Below are 12,800 nucleotides of genomic sequence, written 5' to 3' on the forward strand. Positions count from 1 at the left end.
CTTCTTTTATATGTAAAAGATTCTTTATGGAAGTCCATGGACTGTTCCCATTTCCAAACATGGCTGGACTGAGAGCAGCTGAGAATGTGCAAAATGGATACAGGTTCCCAACACTGCCCTTTTATTTAACCCACATAAGACTTGCTCCTCATCCCATTTTTCCTCAACCTCCGAGGTGGCACTCGCCTGTAGTCTCAACAGGCCCAGGGGGCTGAGGCAAGAGGCTCGCAGGTTCGAGGCCAGCCTCAGCAACTTAGCAAGGCTGTAAGCAACCTAGTAGGACCCAGTCTCTAAACTTATAAAAAAAAAAAAAAAAAACAAAAAACTCGGGCTGTGGATGTGTATCAGTGGCTAAGCGCCCTTGGGTTCAATCCCTGGTACCAAAAAAAAAAAAAAAAAAAAATTGAGGCTTATTTGTGGCTCAGCGCTAGAGCGCTCTCCTAGCATGTATGAGGCCCTAGGTTCAAATCCTCAGCACCACATAAAAATAAATAAAATAAAGGTACTGTATCCATCTACGACTAATATATACATATAGAAAAGGCTGGGGTTGTGGCTCAGTGGTAGAGTGCTTGCCTGACATGCACGAAGCACTGGGTTCGATCCTCGGCACCACGTATATATAAAATGAAGATACTGTGTCCACCTAAAACTTAAGAATAAATATTAAAAAAAAAAAGAAAGAAAGAAAACTGGCACAAGCCGGGCAAGATGACGCACACCTATGATCCCAGCGCCTCGGGAGGCTGAAACAGGAGGATGGCAAATTCCAAGATATCCTGGTCTCCTGAACTTTAGGAGACCCTGTCTCAAAAACTTCAACCGAGCGCCGCTGAGTAGAACCCCCAGCAGCCGAGAGGAAAAACAGACAAAACCTCTGGCACACAAAAACGGGGGCTTGCGAGTCGGCGCGTGGACCGAGGAGGCACCTGATCACGTCCAACACCGCACCAGGGTGCCGAGGCGCACGAGCCCGAGAGCGTGGAACCGCCGTTACGTAACCGGCAGCCGGAGGCCTGGAGAACGGAAGTCGCCGCCCCGGCCCCGCCCCGGCCGGTAAGAGCCATGCGCAACTCTCCGGAAGCTTCCGCCCCTATTCCCCTTTTATGGTTTTTCGGTTTTTCTGACGCCAGCGCGTAGGACCGGCTCTAAAACCGTGATCTAGGAGCGCCTCTCCCACTCCTTACTTCCGCCTCCTTCGAGACAGGAGTCCAGGCCTCCGTAGTCTTCTCGCACGGACTGGAAGCTGTAGTAGCGGCGTGCCATGTTCGGCCTTAAGAGGAACGCGGTCATCGGACTCAACCTCTACTGCGGGGGCGCCGGGCTGGGGGCCAGCGGCGGCGCCACCCCGCCGGGAGCGCAGCTCTTAGCCGCCGAGAAGGAGGCCGCGGCCCGGCGAGAGGCAGGGGGAGGGGAAGCCGGCGCGCTCTCGGGCGGAAGCTCCCCAGCCGCCCAGGCGCAGGACGCCCGCAGGGTCGCGCGGCCGGTGCCCATTGGCGCCGAGGTCCCCGACGTCACCGCGACCCCGGCGAGGCGACTCTTTTTCGCGCCCACCTACTGCGTGTCGCCGCCTGAGAAGATGGAAGCCCCCGCCGCCGCCATGTCGCCCGAAGAGGAGCTGGACGGCTACGAGCCCGAGCCCCTCGGGAAGCGGCCGGCGGTCCTGCCCTTGCTGGAGCTCGTTGGAGAGGCCGCCAAGAGTCCCGGCGCGGACGGGTCGCTGCCCTCGACGCCGCCGCCCGCGGAGGAGGAGGACGACGAGCTGTACCGGCAGTCGCTGGAGATCATTTCGCGGTACCTCCGCGAGCAGGCGACCGGCTCCAAGGACGCGAAGCCGCTGCGCGGGTCGGGGGCCGCCAGCAGGAAGGCGCTGGAGACCCTGCGGCGGGTCGGCGACGGAGTGCAGCGCAACCACGAGACGGCCTTCCAAGGTAAGGCGGCGCCCGCCGGCCGGCCGGACGGGCGGGCCGGGCCCGGTGCTTTTGGAAGTGCAGTCCTGTCCAGAGACGCGGAAGGGGGGATGGCAGTCGAGTGGGGCCGCCCCAGCTCGGTAGCGTCAGTGTAGAGCGACCTCCCCGCCGCGGGTGGGCAGGCGACCGCGGCCCGGCCGAGACAAAGGGGCCACGAGGACGTGCGTGCTTTTCTCCCCAGGCATGCTTCGGAAGCTGGACATCAAAAACGAGGATGATGTCAAGTCTCTGTCTCGCGTGATGGTCCATGTTTTCAGTGACGGAGTAACAAACTGGGGCAGGATTGTGACTCTCATTTCTTTTGGTGCCTTTGTGGCCAAACACTTGAAGAGCATAAACCAAGAAAGCTGCATTGAACCCTTAGCAGAAAGTATCACAGACGTGCTCGTAAGGACAAAACGGGACTGGCTGGTCAAACAAAGAGGCTGGGTAAGTGAGGGCCAGGCCTGCCGCGGCGGCGACTAACTCCGGGCTCCCGGGCGCGGGCTGGACCCCTGCCTGCCGGCGCTGGTGAAGTAGGGGTTTGTAGAGAGAGTGTGGCCGTCCTGAATTGTATCAGAGGTCCTGGTTTTCTGTAGGTTATTGTAATTCAGTCGGATAATCGTCAGACCCGTGGACTCAAACCCTGAAGAAATAAAAGTCCCCTGGGTATAGTCATTAAGATACATTCCTAGGAGGCCTCTTATTGGATGGGACCTGTGTTTTCAGCATAACACCCAGATGGTTCTGATGCAGAAGGTACTTAACCACAGTGAGAAATACCGATCTACACAGTTAAGCACTTATGCGGTGGGTTTGAGGTAGTAATTTTTGGCGTGGGGTGGTCTTTTTAGGTTGTCATAATATGACCAAAAGTACAGTAAAGTGACATTTAACTGTTATGGGTGCCCATTTACTGAAGGACTCCAAAAATGTCTCTTTTGCAGCCCAGAGATGAATAGTAATTGGTTCATCACTGCTTTGGTGGGGGTGCCTTATTAGACATTAAAATTCATCTTTTCTGTGTATGTGGTGTTTTTAAGAGGGCAGAAACCCATACTTGAAAATGGTCTTTTCTTTTTTGTTTTCTAGGATGGGTTTGTGGAGTTCTTCCATGTAGAGGACCTAGAAGGCGGCATCAGAAATGTGCTGCTGGCTTTCGCAGGTGTTGCTGGCGTAGGAGCTGGTTTGGCATATCTAATAAGATAGCCTTGTAAGTGCAATAGTTGACTGTTAACCAACTCCAGCCACCAAAACTTCTGGGAAATCAAATGTATTTATGGAAGTTGGACTTCAAGCTCTACAGGCTGTAACCTCCAAGAGTGTCACTCTAGCAACCTAGTCAGAAAGCAAGTGGCAAGAGGATTATGTCTAACAAGAATAAATACATGGGAAAAGTAGTCCCCTTTGAAGAATTCACTGTATGAAAGAAGCAAAGTTCACTTTCAGCACCAAGCAAACTGGGAAGCCACAGAGGAGGACTGTTAGATTTAGTGGAAAAACTTAATTTCCCTGTCTAGAACCAGAAGAGACGTCAGTAGCCAGAATAGTCATAAAATTCATTAAATATGCCCGCTGAATTCATTAATTTCCCATAGTGTGAAAAGAGAAGTACTAAGGATGCCAGTGATCTGTTAAAAAAAAGTTTAAGCTACAAGTAAGTGAGCTATGACTAGAAGCCTCATTACTGTGCAACAGTGAAGGGAAGCTTTTCCTCTGTGATTAGCTTTCCCCCGGTATATTTTCTTGAAGAGAAGATCCAAGTGTTCAGGACTTTTATGCCTGTTCTACTTTGGCTTGATTTGAATGAGTCTCATTAGCATAGTAATGGATATGAATACTTGACTTAAGGCTCATTTAGTTACAAATGTGGAATATTCTCATTTTTTAGGACAGAAACAGCTTGTAAATGTATTTGTCTGTAAAAATGTGTATATTTTTACAGAGAAAATATTTCTGCAAACATAAAGGGAGAAAAGTCTTGAATTTAAATTTTGAAAATTGTAACTTCTGTAGTTAGCTTACAGCTTTTCTATTCTAAACTTTCTCCAGGTGAGTTCTAGAGTATATACAGAACCAATTTGTAATTGTATGCAACCTGGTTGTAGTGGGACAAATCGGATTTATAACTATGCAGGCTTTAATTTTCCAATCTGGTATTGGTAAGTATTCCTTAGATAGGTTTTTATTTGAAAACCTGGGATTAAGAAGTTGTGGAATGAAAATTAATCCTTTCACTTGGTTATGTATGGGTTTTCAATAAGTGAAGTTTTGAGAGGTTGTTTTTAGGGGTGGGGGGAGTAGGCTAGTGACTTAAAAATAATGGGCTCTGATTAGGCAACTAGTCATTTGAGTTCCTTACATTTGACCTAATTTAACTGGCAAAATTTAGACTGAGTGAATGAGCTCATCTTTAAAGCTTTTACTGAAAGATTTTCAGCTGTTCCAAGTGGGACTTGTTAGCATTGTTTATAAAAAGATAACATCAGGTGGATGAAAGACATTTGATCCCTTGTTTGCCTAATAAGTTGTAAAATGATGGCTTGGAAAAGCAGGCTAGAGTCTTAACTATGGTGCTATTATGGGGCTTGCTTGTGCAAACACAGGTTTAAGCCTCATACATCAATAAAAGAAATACTGATTCTTTTCTATTAATGATTCCCAAGCTTTGTTTTGAATTTTTCCATTGTCATCTCTGTTCATTTCAAACCTGATGTTGTATTGAACACATTTACTTCCTGTCCTTTGTTGAAATATATGCTGCTTGTTCTGCTCCCTCTTCAGATATTTATATCAATGTCTGCATCTTTACCCTGCCATCTCTGAATTTTACTAGACCTGTTAATTTTCAGCACTATGCACCTGAGTGACCCCTTTCCTCCCTAATGCCCCCCCTTCCCCCAAGAGTCAGCAGATCTTCATCTTTTATGGATTTTATCCTGTTGAGAGGTAGTGATGGGTGCTGGAACAGTAAGTCAATGGTAGTGGGAGGAAGTCTCTTTTTCTTGTATTGATAACTTTTCAGTTGCTTTAAACCTGTTCTGTGGGGGAAAAGGTTTCAAAAGTCCTTTTAAGAATTTTCAGGAGAACATCATTTTACATTGGCTTTCTGAAGTCCCCTTTGTATATGAGTAAGCTCACTTAAATGTTACCTAAAGAAGTGAGCTCTGTTAAAACAACCTCAAAGAGTCTTTATAAAAGCTAGTGGTAAACTGAAGAAAGCTGTTGTAATAAGGGTCATTTGAAAGCTTCAGCTCCAAAACATGACCTTTAGTCTGTGGACTCCAGATAAAAATAGGTATGAATAAAATGACTAAGAATGTAATGGGGAAGAATTGCCTTGCCTGCCCATCTCCAGAGCCATAAGGTCATCTTGCTAGAGCTATTTTTACCTATGTATTTATCATTCTTGATCATAAGCCAATTATTTATATCATGTCTATCTCTTAAGGACCTAAAAGCACTTTATGTAGTTTTTAATTAATCTTAAGATCTGGTTTAGGTGACTAAAAGGACTGTCTCCCCATATCCAGTTGTGGAAATAAGGCATAGACATATATTGGTGTTTAGAAGCACCACTTCCCAGTTCACTAGGCGTGACTGCTGAAACCTAAGTAGACTGGATCTTAGTTGGTATTTGGGGTCCAGAACACTGAGGGGTTAGGGAGCCCAAATGGTTTGGGAAGAGGGGGAACAATTGGTTTATAGGGAGAAGAGGCACGTGGTCCAAGTGCTGACTAGCTGCATAGTTCAGGCAAATCCTCCAGAATGGAAAAGGGAGGAGCTGCTTGAAATGGCTTTCTCAGCGACTTCTGTTTGTTTTCTGCTTCTCTCAGGGAAAAACATGCAGTCCTCTAGTGGTGTCCTTGTACATTCTATGGGGTGAACACTTTGGTTCTGGTTAAACAGCTAGTGTTTTTGACAGCTGTTCCAGGAAGAATTGGGACCAACTACAAATCAATGTGGGTTGTAAAATGTAGTGTGTTTCCCTAACTTCTGTTTTTTTTTTTTTTCTGAGAAAATAAATCATTTTTTTTTTCCAAATGTAAGGTGTGATATGGGTCTTTTCTATTGATACTTTTCTTCTCCCTCTTAGGCAAGCCTTGTTAGGGAAGTCAGCTGAGCAAATATGCATAGGTTAATTAAGAGCAAAGAGTTTCATTTAAATTAGAGGTGTTGGGTGGTTGTTTTTTTTTTTTTTTTCCTCTCCAGACGCAGGTTTATTTAGGAAAGTAAGATACATATTCAATGGAGCATAGGGGCGATCTTTTAAAAGAGTCTTGGGGTAAAGCAAGGAATGTGGATGTTGAATGCTGGCTACCTCCAGAGGGAGAGAGAGTTAAGGTGTTGGTTCTTTAATAAAATGTTATTACTACTGCGCTTTGGAGTGATTCTAGTACTTCAGTTACAATACATTTAATACAAAAGTCAAAATCCCTGTCCAGATTTTTGAGTCACCAAGTATATTTCTGAGGTGAGGGTTTGCTTAAAGTTGTTATTTCATGGGGCGGGGTGGTGGCTCAGTAAGAAGTAGGGAGCTTGCCTAGCATGTGAGAGGCACTAGGTTGGATCCCTGAAACCATATTTTAAAAATAAAGTTATTGTGTCCATCTACATCTAAAATAAATAAATAAAAAGCTGTTGTTTCATGTTCCCTCTTAACTTTTTGAAATGAAACTAGAAGAATAAGTTTTGAGGAAGTTCTTGGTACTGTTAAGTGCTTTTCCCCCTTCCTCTCCCAAAAAAGGAGATGATGATGATAGTCAATTTCAAAAACTTGAGCAAGCCCTTATTTTCAACTATCTTGAAAGGGAGCTGAATCACCATGGAAATGTGCAAATGAGAGGTTTGCATGCTGATTTTCAGCCCTGAGCACAAAATGCTAATCAAACAAAGATTCATTTTCCCATTTAGTTGTGTATTTAACATCCCTTTTGACCCAAAAGCACCCTTCTAGAGCTTCATTACCAGAAGGCAATAATTTTCTATTATAAAGCTGCTTTCTACAAATGACCCTCCCAAGCATACAGGTGTGATGGGAGAAAAGTACCCACTTAAGGACCTACAGGAGGCTCCAAATCTTGGCCTGGGTCAAGTTCTGCCCAGTGCTCTTGCTTCCACTTGCGTATTGGTAGCAAAAGTCTTACAAGTTTTACACCTTAAAGAACTTTTTTCCCTGGGGGGAGGGGTACTGAGCTGCATCTCCAGCCCTATTTTGTAGTCTTATAGAGTTGCTGGGTGCCTCACAGTTGCTGAGCCTGACTTTTGAACTCAGATCCTCCTGAGCAGCTGGGATTACAGGCATGCAGTGTGCACAGCACCTTAGAAACTCATCAGATAGTAACTAGGTAACCTGAATCACTAGAGGAGTCAGTAGTCAACACTTCCCTTTATTTGATACCACCAAACTTTCAGTTCCTGTTTTGTGATTTTTAGAGGCAGGTCTTCATTTATATTGTTTCCTTTCAAAAAACTTCTCTTAGGCTGGGGCTCAGTGGTAGAGCGCTTGCATAGCACATGTGAGGCACTGGGTTCAATTCTCATTACCACATATAAATAAATAAAGGTCCATGAACAACTAAAAAATTTTTAAAATATTTTTTAGTTGTAGTTTGACACAATACCTTTATTTTATTTTTATGTGGTGCTGAGGATGGAACCTCTTGGGTCTGGAGGTGTTGTCAGTGATAGGGTGTAGACTAAGCATTTGCCTTAAATCTCTGGGTCCCAAAGGGGGAAGGTGTTTTCTTTAAAATAATTGTGACAGGTAAAGAATTTTACAAAAATCAAAGTGAAATAACTTGTATAGCTCGTGTGTAGCGTAGTTCCAGTCGATGACCAAAGCTCAGGCCATTTTATTCCTGGAATTCAAGAGGATCAGCTGAATGTTCTAGTACTTTTTTTTTTTTTTTTTGCTTGATTTATCCAGTGATTTCAGAAATTAGTGTGTGTATCATGCCTTCAGAAGTGGGTGGGTGGGGGATATACCATGGATTTAACCCAGGGCTACCACTAAGCTACAATTCCTAACTTCCCCCACCCCCCAAGAGACTTTCACTAAATTTCTGAGGCTGGCCTCAAAAAAATTTGCAATCCACCTGCCTCAACCCTTAAAGTCGCAGTAATTGCAGGCATGTAATCCACAGCGTAATCCATTTAGTCCTTTGGAATTTTCCCACACTCTGTTCAAAGGCCTTAGTTTCAAGATTTGAAAATTTAATTCCCTCCCTCTTAGTTGCAAAGTTGTTACAATGTTTTATTTCAGTGCTCTGGACCCAATACCAGGCCTGAGGCATGTTAGGGGAGGGCTCTACTACTGGGCTACCTCCCCAGCCCATGTTATGTGAAGCATGTGCAAAGATCTGGGCTGGGAACCTGCATCTAGGCTGATATATCAAACACCTCTTAGAATCAGATTTGATTATTTTTTGGAGACTGGTTTGCTGTGTTGATTAGGCTAACCATAAACATCTGGGCTCAAGTGACCATTCCTGCTTCAGCCACCTGGCAAGCATACTTCCATGTCAGGTCAGAACCGCTCCCCACCCCCATCCCTCTTGGTCCTGGGATTGAACTCAGGGGTACTTTACCACTGAACTATAGTCCTTGTCCTTTTTATTTTTAAAATTTAAATATTTTTTCCCACATTTTTCATAGTTGTAAGTAATGATCAGATTTGTTTCTATGTATTTGTCCAGTCACAATTTATTTATTTTAAATATTTATTTATTTATTTTAGTTCTTGGCGGGCGAACACAACATCTTTGTTTGTATGTGGTGCTGTGGTGCTGAGCGCGCTACCACTTGAGCCACATCCCCAGCCCAGTCACAATTTATTTTGAGAGAGGGTCTTGCTAAGTTGCTGCTGCTAAATTGAGGGAAACAAGTTTTTGAGTATAGATTTGGGAACACTCTAATCTCTGCAGAACAACTTTGAAGTGGGACAGCCCCTGGAAGTTAGTTAACTGGACCCCAAAAATGCTGAATGGTAGCTGCTACTTTCCCCAGTTTTATTCCCGTGGGAGACTTGGTTATTGCTATTCCCACCCTGATTCAAAAAACCAGTTTGCTCTGGCCGCCCAGACTTCCCCACAAGCTGCATTCCTGCCCATGAGCTCATTGTTTTGGCTTCTTTGCTTGTATAATTCTACAGCCAGTGCCAGAGGTCTCAGCCCAGGGCCCCCTAACTGGCTGAGGCTGCATTCCATTCAGAATTTCACCACCCCCACTTGGTATTCTTCCCGCCCTCATGTGGTCACATGTGTATGTTTATTCAAGTTAGCAGGGGACAAGGTGTGCTGGGAAAGAGAGCCAAGGAAGCAGACAAGGAGAAAAAAAACATTTAACTGTTAGGTTTCACCTTAGATTAGTTTTCCACTTTATTATTATTATTATTAAATATTTCTTTTTTTGGTACTAGGGATTGGACCCTGGGGTGGTTAACCACCGAGCCACATTCCCAGCCCTTTTTATTTTTAAATATTGAGACAGGGTCTTACTAAGTTGCTTAGGGTCATGCTAAATTCTTGAGGCTGGCTTTGAACTTGTGATCCTACTGCCCTCAGCATCCTGAGCTGCTGGGATTACAGGTGTGCCCCACCACACCTGGCTCCACTTTTTTTTAAAGAAGGCATCCAGACACAATGGCACACATCTGTAATCACAGCTCCTTGGGAGGTTGAGGCCGGAGGATCACAAGTTCAAAGCCAGAATGGACAATTTAGCAAGATCCTGTCTGGAAAAGGGTGGAGATACAGCTCAGGTAGAATGCTCCTAGGTTCAAACCCCTGACCTGAGGAAAAACAAAACAAAGCAGTTTAATTGAAGGGGTCATGGCAGCAAGGCAGGGGTCTTCCAGTTAAGGGGAGAAATTGGACTCAAACTCTCTCATTAAACTTATTTTTTAATTTTATGTTTAGATGGAGTCTCTCTATGTTGCCTAGGCTGGCCTTGACCTCAAGCCATCCTGCCTCAGCCTCCCAAATAGCTGGGTCTACAGATGTTCTCATACAGTGAGGTAAAGAACTCACTTTTTTCACCCCAGATGAGGTAGGCAGATTCCAAGTTCTAGGCCATTCTAAGCAATTTAGCAAGCCCTCAGCAACTAGGGAGATCCTGTCCAAAATAAAAAATAAAAAGGACTAGGTCAGGGAAAAAGGGCCCCTGGATTCAATCCCCAGTAACAAAAAAGCAAAACAAATAAACGAAAAACACATTTAGGCCAAGGATACAAGGATATAGCTCAGAGATCGAACACTTGCTCAGCATTTACAGGGCCCTAGGTTTTTGTTTTTATTTAAACCTAGGGTCACTTAACCACTGAATGATATCCCCAACCCTATCCCCACCCTTTTTTAAAATTTTGAAACAGGGTCTTGCTAAGTTGCTTAGGGCCTAGCTAAATTGCTGAGGCTGGCCTTTAATTTGTGATCCTGCTGTCTCTGGAGTCCTGGGATTACAAGAATAAGCCACCACACCCAGCTAGGAGGAGCTGGTTTTGAAATTTTTGCCATACATTTTGTAATGTACTGAGCTGGTTTTGACTCTTAGGTATTTTGATCTAGGAGACAAAAAGAGAGTTTCCCTCAGAAACATTGCTTTCCTGTGTATTTTATTTTTGAATCTTCTATGCCTGTCTATCCTGCATTTTCCATTCCTTTGGTTGCTTGGAGCAGTTCCCACCCATCTCCTGTCCTTGGTGGAAATGGGAGGAGAGCAGACAGCTGGGCTGCTGTACTGGAGCAGCTGCAGAGTTTCACTGCTTTGTTACTGAAATTTCCTGAGGGCAAGATATCTTGTTTATTTCCTGTTGACCCTGAGAGCCCAGATCTAAGGAAAGGTGGGGCACACCTCAGGTGAAGAGATATTATAAGGGTGTTTCCTTACTCTGAAGTTTTGGAATCATACTATATGCTTAAGTAGAAAACTCCTTTCCTCTCCCCCCACTCCTCTTCATGATTAAAAAAAAAAAAACAACTGCAAAGGCTGTGAGAAGTGAGAAATTTCTCATTTCTCAGAAATCCCTCATGAGGCAGAGAAGAGAAACAGGGAAACAACTTTGTGTTGAAATGCAGTTTTTTTTTTTGTGTGTGTGTGTGTGTGTGTGTGTGCGCGCTTTGAAATAATACAGCTTGCTTTCAGTTTGTTTTATGTTGCTGGAGATTGGACTCATGTCTTTGTGCATGCCAAGCACATACTCTCCCATTGAGCCACACCCCCAGCCCTTGTTGTCAGTTGTAAGAGACAGCAAACAGTACTGCACAGGAGCTTGGTAATTGTGATGAGGAGCCAGTGGTTGCCTGCTGCTTTAACCCTTACCCCCACCTCAAAGTTTGGTGGTTGGAGCCACATCTGAAACAGGATGGAGGTCTTCTACCTTCCTTTCCCTGTTATGAATTATGAAGCACATATCAGTGCTATTGAATTATAAACTAGTAATATAGAATAAGGATTTGGTAAGAAGTCTCAAGTAAAGATTATTTTTAGAAGACATGCAGTTGCATTGCTTTCAAGTACACAACATAAACACTGCTTTGAGTTTGTCCTAGAAAAAAAAATCTGTTAATTAGGATTTATTTTTTCTTTCATTCCCTCCTTCTCTTCCTCCTCCTCCTCCTCCTTTTTTAAGACAGTGTCTCACTTAAGTTGAGGTCTTGATAAATTGCTGGCCTCAAACTGATCCTCCTGCCTCAGCCTTCCATCTCAGATTATAGGAATGTGCCATTTAACCAGTGCATTTATTTATTTATTTAATATTTATTTTTCAGTTTTTGGCAGACACAACATCTTTGTTTGTATGTGGTGCTGAGGATCGAACCCGGGCCGCACGCATACCAGGCAAGCGCGCTACCGCTTGAGCCACATCCCCAGCCCTAACCAGTGCATTTATTAATTCTTATTCCTTACAAGTCTACAAAATCCTGTTTGGTTGGGTGTGGTGGCATACACCTGTTATTCCCAGTGATCTAGGAAGCTGGGGTAGGACTTGGCAACTTAGCAAAAACCTGTATCAACAGAAAAAAATAAATAGGGTTGGGATATAGCTCAACAGTAGAGTACTCTGGTTCCATCTCCAAACTGGGAAAAAAAAAATTTTTTTCTAAAGAATATTCATGACACCTTGAAATGGTATAAAATTTAAATATCAGTGCTGGGGATGTGGCTCAACCGTTAGCGTACTCGCCTGGCATGCATGTGGCCCAGGTTCGATCCTCAGCACCACAAAGATATTGTGTCCACCGAAAACTAAAAAATAAATATTAAAAAAAAAATTTCAGTGTGGAGCCTGGGGTTGTGGCTCAGTGGTAGAGCACTTGCCTAGCACATGTGAGGCACTGGGTTCAATCCTCAGCACCATATAAAAATAAATAAATAAAAATAAAGGTATTGTGTCCATCTACAACTAAAAATATTTTTTTTTTTTAAATTTCAGTGTCATAAATAAAGTCTGCTTGGAACCAGCATGTCTATTTGTCTACTTATCATCCATCTGTGGCTACTTTTGTACTGCAACAAACAGAGGAGAGTAGTTGCAACAGAGGGATGACCTGTAAAGCCTAAGATATTGACCATCTAGTTCTGTAAAGAAAAATGTTGCTCAACCCTGAACTAGAGCTGAGGAGTCTCATTTTGTGATGAAAGAGGGAGGCAACCTGTAATCCCAGCTTGGGAGGCTGATGCAGGATTGCAAGTCCCAAGTCAGCCTCAGCAATTTATCAAGGCCCTAAGCAACTCAGTGAGACCCTGTCTCTAAATAAAATACAAAACAGGGCTGGGGATTTGGCTCGGTGGTTAAGTGCCCCTGGGTTCTATCCCCAGTATCCAAAAAGAAGAGAACTAGCAACCTAGCTC

At 44.1% G+C, this 12,800-nt stretch overlaps 1 protein-coding gene across 2 annotated transcripts; it reads left to right on the top strand.

The window, feature by feature from the left end:
- Positions 1-378: 378 nt before the first annotated feature.
- On the top strand, positions 379-5,993 carry Mcl1 (MCL1 apoptosis regulator, BCL2 family member). Of its 2 annotated transcripts, XM_005331169.5 has the most exons (3): positions 409-1,931; positions 2,152-2,399; positions 3,042-5,993. In XM_005331169.5, the coding sequence occupies exons 1-3, from the start codon at positions 1,265-1,267 to the stop codon at positions 3,156-3,158; spliced, it is 1,032 nt and encodes a 343-aa protein (XP_005331226.1). In that variant the 5' UTR covers positions 409-1,264; the 3' UTR covers positions 3,159-5,993. The 2 variants fall into 2 exon arrangements, with proteins under 2 accessions (XP_040143462.1, XP_005331226.1); XM_040287528.2 differs by lacking the exon at positions 2,152-2,399 and having other exon boundaries at positions 379-1,931.
- Positions 5,994-12,800: the final 6,807 nt, after the last annotated feature.

Source organism: Ictidomys tridecemlineatus, chromosome 11, assembly GCF_052094955.1.
Source record: "Ictidomys tridecemlineatus isolate mIctTri1 chromosome 11, mIctTri1.hap1, whole genome shotgun sequence".
NCBI lineage: Eukaryota > Metazoa > Chordata > Mammalia > Rodentia > Sciuridae > Ictidomys > Ictidomys tridecemlineatus.

Coding starts and splice junctions, on each gene's coding strand:
- Mcl1 (XM_005331169.5), top strand. CDS start 1,265: ATGTTCGGCCTTAAGAGGAACGCGGTCATCGGACTCAACCTCTACTGC. Junction 1,932..2,151: donor CCACGAGACGGCCTTCCAAG/GTAAGGCGGCGC, acceptor TTTTCTCCCCAG/GCATGCTTCGGAAGCTGGAC. Junction 2,400..3,041: donor TGGTCAAACAAAGAGGCTGG/GTAAGTGAGGGC, acceptor TTTGTTTTCTAG/GATGGGTTTGTGGAGTTCTT.